Source organism: Phycodurus eques, chromosome 21 (assembly GCF_024500275.1).
Source record: "Phycodurus eques isolate BA_2022a chromosome 21, UOR_Pequ_1.1, whole genome shotgun sequence".
NCBI classification, from domain to species: Eukaryota; Metazoa; Chordata; class Actinopteri; order Syngnathiformes; family Syngnathidae; genus Phycodurus; species Phycodurus eques.
The window spans coordinates 42107-59513 of record NC_084545.1 but is presented as its reverse complement, the minus strand read 5'-3'; the positions used below and the strand labels follow the sequence as shown (position 1 = coordinate 59513).

The 17407-nt window shown below is 45.0% G+C and overlaps 1 protein-coding gene across 5 annotated transcripts in view; it reads left to right on the top strand.

The window, feature by feature from the left end:
- The window catches only part of LOC133396271 (nebulin-like), a 44263-nt gene that overhangs the window by 5097 nt on the left and 21759 nt on the right, over positions 1 to 17407 (top strand). For 4 of the 5 annotated variants that reach the window (XM_061665911.1, XM_061665915.1, XM_061665913.1 and 1 more), the window contains exons 7-37: positions 58 to 162; positions 415 to 525; positions 603 to 713; positions 793 to 906; positions 1404 to 1514; positions 2062 to 2172; positions 3084 to 3194; positions 3270 to 3380; positions 4403 to 4513; positions 4581 to 4691; positions 4842 to 4952; positions 5800 to 5907; positions 6510 to 6620; positions 6698 to 6808; positions 7494 to 7604; positions 8017 to 8157; positions 8240 to 8347; positions 9048 to 9158; positions 9528 to 9638; positions 9895 to 10002; positions 10078 to 10185; positions 10988 to 11098; positions 11197 to 11307; positions 11389 to 11499; positions 12608 to 12718; positions 12789 to 12899; positions 13005 to 13115; positions 13246 to 13353; positions 14302 to 14412; positions 14481 to 14591; positions 14731 to 14841. In XM_061665911.1, coding sequence (XP_061521895.1) covers positions 58 to 162; positions 415 to 525; positions 603 to 713; positions 793 to 906; positions 1404 to 1514; positions 2062 to 2172; positions 3084 to 3194; positions 3270 to 3380; positions 4403 to 4513; positions 4581 to 4691; positions 4842 to 4952; positions 5800 to 5907; positions 6510 to 6620; positions 6698 to 6808; positions 7494 to 7604; positions 8017 to 8157; positions 8240 to 8347; positions 9048 to 9158; positions 9528 to 9638; positions 9895 to 10002; positions 10078 to 10185; positions 10988 to 11098; positions 11197 to 11307; positions 11389 to 11499; positions 12608 to 12718; positions 12789 to 12899; positions 13005 to 13115; positions 13246 to 13353; positions 14302 to 14412; positions 14481 to 14591; positions 14731 to 14841 — 3453 coding nt within the window. The remainder of the gene's footprint in view (positions 1 to 57; positions 163 to 414; positions 526 to 602; positions 714 to 792; positions 907 to 1403; positions 1515 to 2061; positions 2173 to 3083; positions 3195 to 3269; positions 3381 to 4402; positions 4514 to 4580; positions 4692 to 4841; positions 4953 to 5799; positions 5908 to 6509; positions 6621 to 6697; positions 6809 to 7493; positions 7605 to 8016; positions 8158 to 8239; positions 8348 to 9047; positions 9159 to 9527; positions 9639 to 9894; positions 10003 to 10077; positions 10186 to 10987; positions 11099 to 11196; positions 11308 to 11388; positions 11500 to 12607; positions 12719 to 12788; positions 12900 to 13004; positions 13116 to 13245; positions 13354 to 14301; positions 14413 to 14480; positions 14592 to 14730; positions 14842 to 17407) is intronic. The other variant, XM_061665912.1, reaches the window with a different exon arrangement.

The following is a 17407-nucleotide window of genomic DNA, read 5'->3' as shown; positions in this document are numbered from 1 at the left end:
CGTCAAGTGAACGCTGCAGACACGGCGTCACAATTGGTTTTGTTTTTTTTCCTTCAGATTAAATACAAAGAAAACATGAAGACGTCGTCCTCACTCTACTCGCTCATGCCAGAGACCAGAAACACTCACTTTGTCAAAGAACTCACTGACATACTCAGTCAGGTAATACTTTGCGATTGATGGATGGAGATGATTGATCAATAGATGATGGATGGATGAATTAATGATTCAAGATGTCATAGATGATGGATTAGCTGACTGATGGATGGCTACTGATTGACACTTACGAGCTGGATGTACACATATGTATGAATAGATGATTTGATGAAAATAACGCATGAAAGAGTTGATGATTGTTGATGATAGATGAATCGATGAAGACGAAGGTGTCCCTCCCCTCTGTGTACTGCTCAGAACAAGTACAAGGAGGAGGTGAAGAATTTACTGAGCAGCACTTTGTATTCTCGGCTTCCCGAGACCAGCGAGACGCATCTGGCCAAGAGCGTCCACGAGTTTCAGAGTGAAGTATGAGCGATTCCTCCCATCGACGTCAACCTTCACCCCGTGAGTTCTTCACGTCTTCTCTGGTCCGTGACTCGCAGAAAAAGTACAAGGAAGAAGGGAAGAGGAAGGCGTCCGTCTCCCTCTACTCCCAACTGGCAGACACGCCTGAGATCCAACACGCGCTGGAGATGTCCCAGCTGCAGAGCGACGTACTTCACCCGCATAAGCGCTAACGGCACAGAAATCGGCAGCATGTGTGTCGTCTTCTCACCTTCTCGCCTCCCGCAGGTGAATTATCGACCGAAGGTGCTGGTCAAAGGAGCTCTGTCTTCTCTCTACTCTCAGCTCACCGCCACCAAAGAGATCCAGTTCGCCAGGGAGATGACCAAGCTGCACAGCCAGGTAGCACCAACTGCTACCAACCGCAACTCCAGTCTGAACTAGTTCCAGTTCCAGTTTTAGTTTCAGTCTGAGCTCCAGTTGTAGTTCTAGTCCTAATCCTAGTTCTAGTTACAATTTCAGTTTGTTTCAGTTGGGTTCCGAACTGAACGGAAGGAAATCGCCAGAATACTGTGAAATGCTCGCAATGTTGGGGGCCGATGCCCGACAAGAATATAAGAACTTTGGGAATAGTAAACGCCCCATCCCTTAAAATGTTTAGATTTGACTATAATTACAGTAATTTCTATAGTAATATAGTAGTGTATAGTGTCATATATTTCATTATTTTCATTATTGCCTGTACTAGCGGCTGTCAATAGATTTCTATCCGTTGTTCGTTTTGCCACGCCAACTCTGATCCGTCTTAATTTGATTCGACTTGAATGACCTGGGAGTACAAAGGCCAGGTGAGCCAGAACTGCTACAAAATCTAGCGCAGGTTCTTCGTCCTCCACCAGCTCAAGTACCAGGAGGACGGCAGGAAGAGCCTGAGTCAGACGTCCTACTCTCAGCTTCCGCGAACCATGCAGACGGAATTTGCAAAGAATGTCGCTGAGCTGCAGAGTGAGGTAAGACCTATGCCGCACCCAACGCTCCTCACGCCAAACTTTCTTCTTCTTTCCCTTTGGGCTTAACCCCGTTCAGATGTGAAATGGCCCTCTCCCATCTGTCTCCTGCCCAAATTCCAGCTATCTGCAAATCTTCCCTCACCTCATCCATAACTCTTCTTATTTGCCTCCTAACTAGCGGCTCCATTTCGAGCATTCTTCGACTGATACGTCCCTGACCGTCCGAACCGTCTCAATTTAGCCTCACTATCTTTGTCTCCAAACCTTCCAGTCTGAGCTCATTGCTGATCCTGAACAACACCTCAACACTTCCCAAGAGAATCTGAGCATCTGCAACTCTGTTTCTATCTGCTGCTCATTGCTACTGTCTCCAAACCCTCACAACATGGCCGCTTGCACTAATGTTTGATAAACCTTTCCTTTCACATTAGCCTCCATCCACTCACTGCACCCTGCCTTTACGCTCTTCTTCATCTTTGTTGCACACTCCCTGACCGTCCTGACTTCCATAAACCCCGCCACAAGTTAAAAGTCTTCTCACCACCAGCGCCGTTACAAAGAAGTGGGCAGGAAGGGCGGCAACTCGTCCCTGTACTCGCTTCTCCCGCAGACGTTGGACACGCTCCATGCCAAAGATGCCCGCGAGCTCGCCAGCCAGGTAAAAATAAATATCCATCCATCAATCCATCCCTTTTCTAAGCCGCTTCTCCTCACTCGGGTCGGGGGCGTGCTGGAGCCTATCCCAGCTATCATCGGGCAGGAGGCGGGGTACACCCTGAACTGGTTGCCAGCCAATCGCAGGGCACATACAAACAAACAACCATTCGCACTCACATGCACACCTTAGGGCAATTTAGAGTCTCCAATTAATGCATGTTTTTGGGATGTGGGAGGAAACAGGAGAGCCCGGAGAAAACCCACGCAGGCACGGAGAGCACACACACTGTGAGGCTGACGCTCTAACCAGTCGGCCACCGTGCCGCCTAAAAATATATAAACAAATAAAAATAATAAAAAAAAGACTTGATTTAATGAGAGATCAGAATCACATTTATTGGCCAAGGATGTTAAAATACAAGGAATGTGTCTCCAGTAGTTGGAGTCACTCAAGTTTGCTTGCAAAACAACAACAACACGATAACAAATATGATCCATGTAGGACATACAATGAACCCCCGCTCTGCACGGGAGATCGAGACTGAGCCCTGCCGCGATTAGCGAAAATCCAGACTCAAAAAGTTTTGTAATTGCCTAGAGATGCCACAAGATGGCAGCAAAACACTTTTTGCCTACTAGAAAAGGCCATGGACTGACTAAATTAAGCTCCTACTCCCACTTCTTTGGTAAAATGATGTCAGAAAATTCACCGCATACCTAAATGTTGTCACTAACCAATATAAAGGCCCCAATAGTGCGGTAATACTGGTCAATAATACAACTGTGCAAATGATGCAGAGCGACTGGCTGTAGAGTCAGCTGTTCAAGAATTTAAAGGCAAGGGGAAAGAAGCTGTAGGAATGTCTGTCGTTTTTGGCAGTAAGTATTCTAAATCTTCTCCGCATTCTGCAGGTGAAGTACAAAGAGGATGGCAGAAAGGAGATGAGCATCATCTTGTACTCGCGGATGCCCGAAACCATCCATACGCAACACGCCAAAGAAGTCTCGGACCTGCAGAGTCAGGTAGTCACACATCACGCACGACGCCAGAGGTGAGCGTGACATGCACATACAGTACACGCTGGCGCTGGTCCACAGGTCAAGTACAAAGAAAGTGTTCAGCACAAGAACCAGAGCACTTTGTACCATCACATGGCTGAAACTACCGACACCAGACTGGCCAAAGAAGTCTCACAGGTGCAGAGCCAGGTACAGTCCTGCAATACACTTAAGACAAGTCCACCCACACTGGCCTCATTCACTAATAAATGCATCGAAACGTTCCGCGCGTCGGATTCATGAGGGGTGCGCACCCGTGTGTGCGTGGGAATCAGAACCAGGAGGTGACTAGGTTTGAAGTTGTGAGAAATGGCTCCAACATTTACAAGAACACATTTCACAATGGAAGAAATGAAGATTATCGTGTCAGGTGTTGGCAAAGAGAACGACACTTTTTCGAAGCGTTTCGTCTGGTGTGGGAACGTGCAGTACCCGGGTCACTATCACAGAGGCTGCTGGCGCCATTGCAGCTGAGGGCCGCACTGTGGTGCAGAAGAAAGAAAAAGTGTTTTGATCTCAGGGCGGATTCAGGGAAAAGAAAAGGATCAACCGAGGAGGACAAGGACCACCTGATCTCAGTCCACAGGATGAGCGACTGGCTGCCGTAATCGGAAACTTTGCCATCTCGGCGGGCATTCGGGAACGGAGTGATCTTATGGGCAATTATTTATTTCTTCCTATTAGGAGTTTTTAATATCTTGCAATGAGCGAGTGAATGTGAGTGTTTATAAGGAAAAAATTATCTCAACACAAGTAACGACATTTTGTCCTTAAAATAAGTGGCAAAACCTGCCAATAGAACTAGTATGATTGGATATAATAAGATTCTCCAAATAAGATATTCTATCTTATCTTTTCTCTATCTCTATCTAAAAAGATCTAAAAAGATATCTCTATATCTCTATCTTTTTGTCATGTTGAAAATTTTGGAAAAAAGTCAAAGCTGTCTTAAAATAACTACAGTAAGATGTTTTCACGAGAAATGAGCTAAGGCGCGAGGTAAAATTTGGCATGTTTGCAGTGCACATGCTCATATTTTGTATCGGATTTATGCGCAACCAACTTCATTATTGTGGTCTGAAAAAGTTGTAAATTTGTTCACAGAGTAAGAACAATTTCCAGTTCAACTTTTTCGCCACAACACTTTTGTTGACACATTTTGCTCCCTGCAGGTGAAGTACAAGCAAGAAGGCAAGAAGGCAGTGAACAAGTGTCTCTACTCCACTCTGTCCGACACTTTGGACACACAACACGCCAAAGACGCCACGCGTTTGCTTAGCGAGGTGTGTGCACGGACATCAGCTGTGCATCGTGTAAGTCGCATGTCTGAAACGTGCGTGTGTGGATCAGAATAAGTACAGAGAGGGCGGCAGGAAGGAGATGTCCCACAGCCTTTTCTCCACTCTGAGCGACACGTCAGAAATGCTGCTGGCCAAAGAGTTGCAGGACATCCTGAGCGAGGTGATACATTTTTGTGAACGCTATCGTTAGCGCTCTTTACATTACAACACTTCCTATAAATTGACATTCCATCAGTTTATGTTACAGGAAAGTGTTGTAGATGAGATGATAGTAGTAATATTTCTCGAGGGTTTCTTTTGTTTGTGACAGAGGAAGTACAAGGAGAGCGGCAGGAAGCAGCTCTCTCGGAGTCTCTACTCCCGATTGGCCGACACGGCGGAGACTCAATTTGCTAAAACCGTTTGCGACCTGCAGAGTGAGGTGCGACGGGTCCAAAAGTTCTTCAAGACTTTTGTACATGATTTACTTTTTAAGATTACTTATGGATTGCATCATACCACATTTTTAGATTTGAGATGTCGAATTATTTTTCTCAGGTCTCCTATAAGTAGTTGCTTTACATGCAGTTGTTTGTTTTTTTGTTCATAATACCAGGTGTCAACAAAGTCTCTTAACAATTAAAACAATAAAAACATATATACCTTGACTTAGGAGTGCCCCAACTTACAAGTTTTTGAAATGTATGCTTTGTGTTGAGAGTGACAATCTGAATTACGCATGAGTGTGAGATATGCTGCCGATCGAGTGAAGTAAAACAAAAACAAAAATGGAGAAAATTAGGTACTGCGATGCCCTGGCATGTGGGCAAGGAGAACTGCAATCGCTGAAGCACATTCAGTCATTTATTGAACAGGACAAACTGACAAATACAAAGTGAAAACACTCACAAGGAGCTGCTTTAGGTCACAACTCACAACCAGACGATCACACAAAGACTAATGGGCCAAGATCCTCACTAGGCCACGCCCCTTAAAGACGCACAAACAACAGTACAGTTGTTGTGCCTTTTGGCTTGTCCCAAGGTACACTAATTAAACGTCATAAAACAATTTTTTTTTCATTTACATTCTCTTTATTATGTTTCCAGTACATTTTTCATCATTAAAACAAAAAAAATTTTTGGGGGTGCTGGAACATTTCAATTCAATTCCGTGGTGAAAACTGATTTGAATTGAGCTCAGTCAAGGTATCACTGTGACTGATTAGAGACTATATGGACACCTCGTGTGTATGATTATGACGATGATGATACGATTTGCGCTGGCAGGTGAAATACAAGCAGGCTCAGAAGGACGTGTCCGAGTCGCTTTACTCCAGCCTGCCCGCCACGCTGGACACGCTGCACGCCAAAGAGGCGTCCACGTTGCAGAGTGAGGTAAAGTCAACCTTCACCATCTCATCCATCGCAGGCGGCCCGAGGCACAAGCCAACTAAGCGCCAGTTTAGGGCCCACGGCCACTAGGGGTCCCACAAGAGCAGTGAACGTGTCCGTCCACTGCAGGGAAACCCATGTGAATGGATGGTGTTCGGATATTGTGACGTTTGTTGCGGCCATCTAGTTGTTTAAAACATTTTGTCGAAAGCTTTTGCACATTTTTACCTATTTTAAGACCTACTTTTTAACGTTTTTTTGTTTTTTCAACCATTTTTGTCACCTTGTTTCAGGTTCCTTGCTTCATATCCATGTGATTGTATTTGTTGTTGCACTTTGTTTATTCTTGCAGTTGCAGTTTTTTAGGCCTACGTGATCTTCAGTATCTTACCTTATGCTTTATCACTTGGTGAAGTTATGTAAATCAACCCCAGTCCACTCTGGCGAAATCGTTTTTGTTTAATTTATCATGCTCATTATAATCCCTCAAGGGGAAATCCAACAATGAATGATCAATAATCAATATTATCAGTCGCAACAGAGGGCCCCAAAATAAAAAATGTTTGCCGTCCCCAATCGATCGTGCTCAACATCCTCTCCTGCAGCTGAAATACGCGCAGGCTCACAAGCAAGAACTCAAGTCCACTTTGTTCCACCGGCTGCCTGAAACTCTTCAAACGGTCCACGCCAAAGACGTCTCGGAGCTTCTGAGCGAGGTGCACTTCTCTCACGGTGAATTTCTCTTGAGCTTCTCATTGGGTTACTACAAGACAAGTTGCTTTGGCTCATGCAGGTAAAGTACAAAGAGGACGGCAGGAAGGAGATGAGCGTCAACTTGTACTCGCTGATGCCACAAACGCTCCACATGCAACACGCCAAACAGATCTCAGACCTGCAGAGTCAGGTACTCGCGCCACACCTTTGAAACCCTAATCGCATCCATTCACATCTTACTTTGAAAACAGTACCTTCTTTGAAACCCTCAGATTTGCCTTGAAACCTTATTTTGGAACCCAAGAGTTAATCTGGGACGCTTTGGTTGAAATTGCTACAGATATGAATTAGGCTACGTTCACACTTGCAAGTCAATTTGACAAATGTCACAATTATTCGACAAAATAGACAGACGTCACAAAACGGCAATGGCGGACGAAGGAGCAGAAAACAGTCAGTGCAGAAAAGAAGACGATTTACAACTGATAAATACTGGCTTCGGTTTCACAAAATCCTTGAAATTGCCACAAATGCGTCATGACGAGACGGGGGCCGCAATTCCGTCAACACGCCGCCTCGCACATGCCCTGCAGTGTGAACGTAGCCTTACTGTGGTACCGCGTGTGTCTGTGTGTGTGTGTGTGTGTGCGTGCGTGCGTGCATGTGTTGTTGATAAAGAAACTCAAACTAAAATGCTGACAACTTTAGATGTTTTGCATTTTTTCCTCTCAGGACCTTTACTCTGAAATTTCCTGAACTGGATCAGAACTGCAGTTGCTATGGCGACCAAACTGTGAAGCTGAAAGTGAGGGATTCAGTATTTGTGTGTTGTTGGAGCTGACAAGTGTGTGTCTGTGTGTGTGAGCACGTTGCAGGTGAAGTACAAAGAAGGTGTGCAGCAGAAGCTGCAGAGCAGTTTGTACCATCGCCTCCCAGAAACTTGGGACACTCAGCTGGCCAAGCGCATGTCACAGCTGCAGAGCGAGGTGGCACCGGCGCACTCAACATGCAAAACCACATTTGACATTTAGGAAGATCACACAAATCGAAGCCAGTTTTGATGTCTTTTGGCTTGACAAAAAACGTGGACACGACTGACTTGGGAGTGATAACTTGCAATGACGTGTTATACTGTACATACCGTATGTAAGAATGTTCCAGATTGTCCCTAATTGGTCCCATTTGGCCGCTAAATTTTGACTCTGCGAGTAAATTTTTCATGGACTCTCCAACGGCCACCCTTCGTAGGGGACCGCCGGCCGAGCCCTGCCGCGAATAACAAAAATCTGTACGTAAATGAGGCCGCTCACCCCGAAAACAGGTTTATCATTGCCTACAGATACCACAAGATGACAGTAAAGCCCTATTTATTTACACAAATGAAACCTGTATCCCAAGGTAAAGCGTAGCGTCTCGTCAATGTCGCAGAGCAAGTACAAGTCGGCGGGTGAGAAGGAGCTTCACAGCTCTCTGTACTCCGCCCTGCCCGTCACCATGGAGACGCAGCACGCCAGGGACGCCGCCGAGCTGCTCAGCGAGGTAACTTCCTGTCTGCTGCCCCACGTTGACCGCAATGAGCACGAGCGCAGAGCGGCAACGTAGCGTTGTTGTCGTTTGCCAGGTCAAGTACAAGGAGAGTGGCAAGAAGATGCCCACCTGCCTCTTCTCCAGCTTACCTGACACCTTACAAACCATCTTCAGCAGAGACATGACGCACATGCAGAGTGAGGTGCTTTCAAACACACCAATGAAAATCCACTCAGTTAATGTTAACCTATCGTGAGAAACTCCATTCACCAGCTAATGGGAATTACCATAGATGTTACAGTAATTGTAAACCTGAGAAGCGGCTCAGAAAATGGATGGATGGAATTTTCTCCTTTTCTTTAATTTGCCTTTTCCTGTTGTCAGTGTGAAAGGAGTTCCATTTTATGCTTCTTTTACAAAGGGTCCGTCTAAAGACGGACCCTTTGAGTGATAAATCACTCAAGCTGACTTTACCATTAACGCCACTGGTGAGAGCCTCATGATGATGTTGCAATTCACCAGGGGTGATCTGTGAGCTTAAGTCCCAGGATAAGGCATGCAAGTCATGCAAGAAGCACCGTTATGCAAGAGGTGTTTTCTATGGACCGGCACCATTTGCTCCATCAATAAGGATTGCCTTTATTATGAATGCCTAAAATTGGAAATCATCCATAACCTTTTGGTAATAGGACTTTAAGTGTGGCTGTTGCAGCATGGGAGACATTTACACAGAAAACCAAGGTAGCATTAAAAAAATGTGAAATTATTATTAGTTTTTTGTCTTTCCCGGTTTTATTCAAATTATATGAAAATGACCCATATATCAACAAAGCACAATTGTATTCATATTGATGGTCTTGATTCAAGCATAAAGTCGTGAAAGAGCTCCTGTTGTCCTTCAGATCAAGTACAAAGAGGACGCGAAGAGAAGCCTATCGCAGAGTTTCTACTCTCAGTTGGCACAAACAGCCGAGACTCAGTTTGCTAAAAGTGTCGCAGAGCTGCAGAGTGAGGTCAGCTCTGTTCCACGGGTTACTACATTTGTTACAGATGTTATTAAATGTGTCATATTTGTTGCATTTGTTAATACATCTGTTATGTTTGTTACAAAATCAGTCAATCAATAATTATTTACATAGGACATTTGTTTTTCTACATTTATTACACGTTACTAAATTTGTTACACGTGATACTGCATGTTAAATATGTTACTAAGTGTGTTACCTGTGTTTCATGTGACATGTATTACATGTTAAATGTTACTAAATTTGTTTACACGTGCTACTGCATGTGTTGCACTTGTTACTACATTTCTCACATGTGTTACTTCATCCTTTCCATGTGTGAGTGTGCAGTGTGACGTATAATTGTCGTCCCTGCAGGTTAAGTACAAGGCGGGCGCCCAGAAGGAGATGTCGTCCTCTCTGTTCTCCAGCCTGCATCAGACGCTCCAAACTCAGCGGGCCAAGGAGCTCACGGAGCTCCAGAGTCAGGTGATCCCATGCCGGCATGAATGCTGCTGTTCTTCATCATCCTCCTACTCCCCATCCTCCTCCTCTGCTGTCAAACTAAATTTAACTTAATGGTCCTTGAACCAGTGAACCTGTGGTCCTCTCTGTCCAGAATTTGGACATAGTTGTCGTTAAAGGAATATAGATGAACTTCTGACTTAGGACATTTGTGTAGTTCAATTATGTCAAAATGTCTAATATGATTTTTTTCTTCTTTGTCTTTGTTTGATCCCTGCAGGTGAAATCCAAGGAGGGCAACAAGGATGTGTCCTCGTCCCTCTTTCACCTCCTCCCGGAGACGCCAGAGACGCAGTTTGCCAAGCACGTGTCGGAGATCCAGAGCGAGGTCATCCACCGTCCATGTTCTTTTACATCTTCACACGGCCATTCTTCGTTTTCATGACCTTTGCTCACTTCGCAGGCCAACTACAAGAGAGACAAAGAGGACATGTCCACCTCCTTGTACTCTTTGATGCCACAAACGCCCGACATTCAGTTTGCTAAAGACATGGCCGACAAGCACAGCCAGGTGATTACCGTATGAGACAGAACCAGAGGTGGGAGTCTAAGTCAAGTTGAGTCTCATGAATACCAGGTCATGTCGTTTCTTCCACAACTAAGGTTTGTCCTAGTGGAGTTCAGGCAAAAATCAGGTGGAGCCAAGTGCAAGGAAGCAGTCAAAAAAGTTCCATTGAATGTAAAAAAAAAAAATCACGTTATGAAAAGGCAAATGAAAGAAAACAAGTGCAGGATCCAAAAACTATAACACAATCAAAAACAATGATAAAAGTAGCAATGAAACATGGGGAACAGACTGACCACCACAGACGTAGGACAATGACCTGAGAACGAGTGAACAGAAATCAGGAACAAGGCACAACCGGCCGGAGAGAGCTGATTGGTTGACACAAGGGGAGCAGGACTGATCAGAATTGGTGGAGACAAAGACATGATGACCAGACAAGAAAGACCCAAACAAGAGAGGAAAACAAAATTCCAGATCACATGAAACAAAACTAAATCTTTTAAAAAGATTTAGTTTTCAAAAACGCAGACCATGAGTTTCTTTCATTAGTTTTAGCGAACAAAGTCCCAAGTCTTAAACTTGGCGATTTTAATTTGACTTGAGTCAAATCACTGACTCGAGTCCCCCCACTGCTGCACAGAACCATGAGATGGGTTGTGATGAACCCACTTGGACCTGCAGAGGAGACGCCAGGGAGGTCAAATCCTTCCGCAGATGTCATGGAGGGTTAAAATATCAGCCAATAGGAAGCCAGGCTGATAAGAGGCCTCATCTGTGTGCGTGCGTGCATGTGTGTGTGTTTTAGGCCAAGTACAAGCAGGAGGCCAAGCAGCGGGCTGCAGCGTCGTTGTATTCCAAACTGCCCGAAACCCTGGAGACCAAACACGCCAAAGAAGCCGGCGCACTGCAGAGTGAAGTCAGTCCTGCTTTTTTGTCTCTCTCCGGAATTCTCATCGCAATCACCCTTTACCTTTTTCCCTTCAAACAAGCGCTCCCATTCTTGTCCTTGTACAGAAAGAGTACAAAGCTGTGGGCAAGAAGCAGATGACGTTGCCTCTCTACTCTCAGCTTCCTGACACCTCAGAGACGCAGTTGGCCCGAGAGGTGGCGCTGATTCAGAGCGAGGTACCAACTTGTTTGTTTCGCAGGAATAATAATATTCATTGCATCCATTGTGTGACTGGAGGGAGCTTCTTGATTGTTCAGAACAAATACAAAGAGAGCGGCAAGAGATTGCAGAGCATCAGCTTCTACTCACAGCTCCCAGAGACCAATGACACCCAGTTTGCCAAAAGTGTGTCAGAGATCCAAAGTGAGGTACTGTATACCTTCTAATCTACACAACAGTAGTATCCGCGGATACTGAGGATCTGACATTACAGAACCTTGTGATGTTCATCTAAAAGAGCGCTGTCAGATTTGTTTTCATTACGCTGCACATCGTACTTATGTTTGCCTTTTTGGCACCAGTGGGGAAAACTACATACACTTTATTTCCAAAAGTATTCACTCACATGCCTTTAGTCGCATAGGAATTTAAGTGACATCCATTCTTAATATGATGTCAATGCACCCTGCAGCTATAACAGCTTTTACTCTTCTGGGAAGGCTTTCTGCAAGGTTTAGGAGTATGTTTTTAGGAATTGTTGAGCATTGTTCCAGAATTGTTTTGGGGCCATACCCAAACTCAAAGTTAGGAGCATGGAATTGTCCAAACTGTCTTTATACTCTGAAACATTCTTTTCACTGGAACTAAAGGGCCAATGTTTTGGTCAATTCCATACTCCCGTCTTTGTGGGAACAGGTCTTCCATTTCCAACATGACTGTGCACTAATGCAAAAAACAAGGTCCATAAAGACAAAAGCTACTTCCTAATCATTCTACACTGGGGCTCTTCTGTGTGAGTTAAATCTTTACCCAAAACCGTCCGGCACCACTTACAGTTGTCCACTGAAAAACTTTAAAAGCCTCTTTTAGAGGAGCATTCAGAAACACCCCATCGCTCCACTCTGCGTGAACTCCAAGTGAATTCATAAATGGTAACAAAAGATTACCTTTTTACAGCCATATTTTTGCAATGTCTCACAGGATGTAATCAGTTGGCTTGGTGCATCCTCTCCTGGCTGGCTTGCCAAATTATGTTGTAGATAAACAATAAGTCCAATAAGTCCAATAAGACAAAGGACACAGACTGCTGCGAGTAGTGATCTGCTTTCTTTACTGAACACGAAGACTTCATACAGAAATGTTAATGCTCAGTGCAGCTATTTTACCGATACCGGTACCGATTTTAGCAAGAATCGTGGAAGTCGACACACATGATTTGCTTTTGCGGGCCAAATAAAATGGTGTGGTGCTTCAGTTCATACAACCATAAGGGCCGGATCTTGTCCACGGGCCTTAACTTTGACTTGTGTGTTCCAGAACAAGTACAAGGAGGCGGGCCGGAGACAAGCATCCGACAGTCTGTACTCCAAGCTGCCCGACACTCTGGAGACTCGGCATGCTAAAGACGTAACACAGCTGCAGAGTCAGGTCAGAGCCCAGTCAGTGAGTACCAGCAACCCAGTCCAGAACTTCAATTTCTTCTGCCGTCTCGGTTTAGGTGGCCTACAAGAAGGAGCACAAGCAGGAGGCCAGCAGGACACTTTACCACCAGATGCCTCAAACCACACATACAGTGTCGGCCAAACAGCTCACAGACTTGTACAGTCAGGTGAGCAGTGCGTGCACACACACACGCACGCACGCACGCACACACGCACACACACACAAACACACACACATGTAATTAAACATGTACTTTGCGTGTGTGCCGTAGGTGAAGTACAAAGAAGATGGGAAGAAAGAGATGAGTAAGAACTTGTACTCAGTCCTTGCTGAGACCTCAGAGACGCACTTTGCCAAACAGATGTCCAAATTACAGAGCCAGGTGAGGACCCTGAACGCACCACAAACCGACATGGCAGCTATAGCCACAATTGCGATGTGTTTGTGGCGCACATTCTGATTGGACTATCCCGTTCACTGTTCTCACAGTTAGCTTGACGATGTGTTTACAGAGCAAGTACCAGAAGGACAAAGAAGATCTGTCTAACTCTCTGTTCTCTGTGCTGCCTGAAACTCTGGACACTCGCTTTGTGAAGGACATGGCGGACACTCACAGCCAGGTCAGAAACGTGTCACCTTCACTCGACCTTCAACTATCAGATGAAGATGCAAAGATGAAAACAAGAAGTTACCATTTTATTTGTCAGACGCTTGTGCTTTTTTAGGCTGAATTTAGGGACTAAATGGGGTCAGAAAAATAAATACTCAAGTACATCCTACACAATTTGGCACTCTTTTCTACACTCTCGCATTTGTTTAGTATGCAGTTAGTTGCCAGCATCACCCCCTGACATCTGGATTTTGGCCTGTTTTACTGCTGCTTCTCCCACCCACTGAACCAAGATCCCAAAATCTCAATCATACAAGATCTGAACCTCGGTTGATCTTCCATCTCTCTATTTTCAATCAAGTCGTCATCTGCGGAGGTTGAAGAAAGTAACGGGCCTATTTTGACAAAGTAAGGAGTAGGAAGTACATATATGTTTTCAAATGTAGGGCGTAAAAGTAAAAAGTCATCATAAAAATCAATACTCAAGTAAAGTACAATGTCACCTGGAAAATCTTGAGTACAGTCACAAAATATTTGTATTTGGTTACTTCCCACCACTGGTGTGTATTCAGTGTGTGACACACTCTCAGATAAATTTGCAAAACTATTCTATTCTATTCTGGCCGCTTTATCAGTGCAGCAGGATACCTCGTCTCACTTGTATGCCGCTAAATGATGTCAGGGTGCGTCATGTGACCCTCGGGCACCGTGTTTGTACACAAACACATTTTTGGGGCTTGTAAAGCTCCCCTTTCCTTCATGACGTGTTTGTTTTGACTAGTACTAATGTCATTTGCCTTTTATATATTGTAAGCGAACGGGGAAAGAAAATCAGTTTTCTGGTAAACAAATTAGAAATTTGTAGTTTAAGGCCATATTGCCCAGCCTTAATTCCTCAAGTCCTTTGATTATGATTGCGTGTGTGTGTGCGTGTGCGTGTGTGCACGTGCGCTCGTAGGTAAAGTACAAAGCGGCAGGAAAGGAGGCGGCCAGCAATGCTCTGTACCATCAGCTGCCAGAGACGGCCGAGACACTTCGTGCGAAAGAACTTTCTGAGCTGCTGAGTCAAGTAATGGACACACGTGGAACACTGTGTGTGTGTGTGTGTTTCCAATGACATTGAGTTCACTCCGGTAGAACAAGTACAAGCAGAGCGGCAGGGAAGTGATGGCATCCAGCCTGTACGCTCAGCTGCCGCAGACGGCCGAGACGCAGCTCGCCGCTAGGATGTCGGAGCTGCTTAGCAAGGTGAGTGCGTGTGTGGCAGAAGTGGGAGCGAGTCACGTATGTGCAAGTCAGAAGTGTCAACGCCTAAAATTTCGGCCAACAACGCGGCGCTCTAAAGCGGCCACCCCGAACTGAAAAACAAACGGTGCTGTTCTTGCAGTTTAAGTACAAGGAGGAGAGCATCAAGAGCCTCTGTCACAGCGCCTACAGTCGGCTGGTCGACACCGCCGAGACAGGACTGGCCAAGACGCTCTCCCAGCTGCACAGCGAGGTGAGGGAGTCTACGGTGAAGCCGCTCCCGCATATTCACGGTTCGGCTTTCGCTAATTCATCCATTCAAATTTTTGGGGTGGAACCTATCCTTCGTTATTCGGTGAAAACTCTCAAAGCAATAACACTTTTGCTTTGACACCATCTCGTTGTCATGAACGGAACAGAGGATAGGACCCAAAAATGCACGACTCCAAAACAAATGGACAGTTTCCAAAAAGAGAGGTTTAATATACGGGCATAGGTCGGTACACAGGCAGGCAATCCAAGAAAGGCAACAGTGTCCAAAAACATGAGGCAAAAAGGCGAGGTCGGTAATCGGAACAGGGTCAAATCTTACTGTGAGTCTGTGACGTGGAAACAAGGAATGCTGGAACGCGACGACAAGGTACAACGAACTGGCGACGAGAGGGAATGAGACACAAGGTTAAATACAAGGGGTAATTAGGGTGAGCGAGGCACAGGTGGTGAAGATTCTCACAGGAGCAGGTGTGTGTGAAACAGGGGGGAAGACACAACCCGGAACACACACCCATGACACTTGTGGCATCTTGGTGTCATGGAACTATTTTTGAATTGGGTTGAGAAATTTTGTGATGACAAAAATAGCGCGTTGCCGCTCTCTTGTGGAAATTTGCTGTCAAGGAATTGCGTTGAAATTTGTTTAAGAATTTTGCTTTGACAAACATAGTGCTTTGGTGCCATCTTCAGAATAATCTTTATTTTCCAAGTATGTCCAAAAAACACACGAGGAATTTGTCTCCGGTAATTGGAGCCGCTCTAGTACGACAACAGACAGTCAATTGACAGAGAACACTTTTGAGACAAGACATTGAGAAAAACAGTCACTGACCAATAAAGGGTTGCTAGTTATCTGGTAATGCCGGTACATTATTATAATTATTTTATTTATTTATTTATTTTTTGACAATTATGCAAAGAGATGCAGAGTCCTCTAGCACTTAGAGCAGTTCGAATGACTAATATCGCAGTAGTCCGGTGCAACTTAGAGCAGTTCGAATGACTGATATTGCAGTAGTCCGGTGCAAAGACCATTGTGCAAAGAGCGCCGAGACTTCAAGCGAGTAGTACGATAGTCTGTAACAATGTTGATTGTGCAAATGTTGCAGATACTCCTCAGTCAGTGTGCAAATGGAGCAGATGCTACTCTGGCATGAGTGGCCAGTACTGGTCAACAACAGATGTGCAAATAGTGCAGCATGGTGAGACTACTACAGTGAGTGCACGAGTAATATATAATTGGCCCGACAGAAATGTGACAACAAACTCAAGACAAAAAGACAAAAAATTGCCAGCATGTTGCAATGGAATTGTAGGTTCGATGCTTTCATCGTTATAAACGGCCCCTGGAGGGCAACCGCAACTACGATGCGTCCCGTAACGAAAACCAAGTTTGACAGGCCTGATCGAAGTGTTTGTGTACGAGTCGCTCGCACCTGACTCTGCAGCCGCGTGACCGCCCTGGCGTGCAGCGTCTGCACGGTCTCGGGCAGGCGGTGGTAGAGGCTGCGGTGAAGCCGCTCCCGCATATTCACGGTTCGGCTTTCGCTAATTCATCCATTCAAATTTTTGGGGTGGAACCTATCCTTCGTTATTCGGTGAAAACTCTCAAAGCAATAACACTTTTGCTTTGACACCATCTCGTTGTCATGAACGGAACAGAGGATAGGACCCAAAAATGCACGACTCCAAAACAAATGGATAGTTTCCAAAAAGAGAGGTTTAATATACGGGCATAGGTCGGTACACAGGCAGGCAATCCAAGAAAGGCAACAGTGTCCAAAAACATGAGGCAAAAAGGCGAGGTCGGTAATCGGAACAGGGTCAAATCTTACTGTGAGTCTGTGACGTGGAAACAAGGAATGCTGGAACGCGACGACAAGGTACAACGAACTGGCGACGAGAGGGAATGAGACACAAGGTTAAATACAAGGGGTAATTAGGGTGAGCGAGGCACAGGTGGTGAAGATTCTCACAGGAGCAGGTGTGTGTGAAACAGGGGGGAAGACACAACCCGGAACACACACCCATGACACTTGTGGCATCTTGGTGTCATGGAACTATTTTTGAATTGGGTTGAGAAATTTTGTGATGACAAAAATAGCGCGTTGCCGCTCTCTTGTGGAAATTTGCTGTCAAGGAATTGCGTTGAAATTTGTTTAAGAATTTTGCTTTGACAAACATAGTGCTTTGGTGCCATCTTCAGAATAATCTTTATTTTCCAAGTATGTCCAAAAAACACACAAGAAATGTGTCTCCGGTAATTGGAGCCGCTCTAGTACGACAACAGACAGTCAATTGACAGAGAACACTTTTGAGACAAGACATTGAGAAAAACAGTCACTGACCAATAAAGGGTTGCTAGTTATCTGGTAATGCCGGTACATTATTATAATTATTTTATTTATTTATTTATTTTTTGACAATTATGCAAAGAGATGCAGAGTCCTCTAGCACTTAGAGCAGTTCGAATGACTAATATCGCAGTAGTCCGGTGCAACTTAGAGCAGTTCGAATGACTGATATTGCAGTAGTCCGGTGCAAAG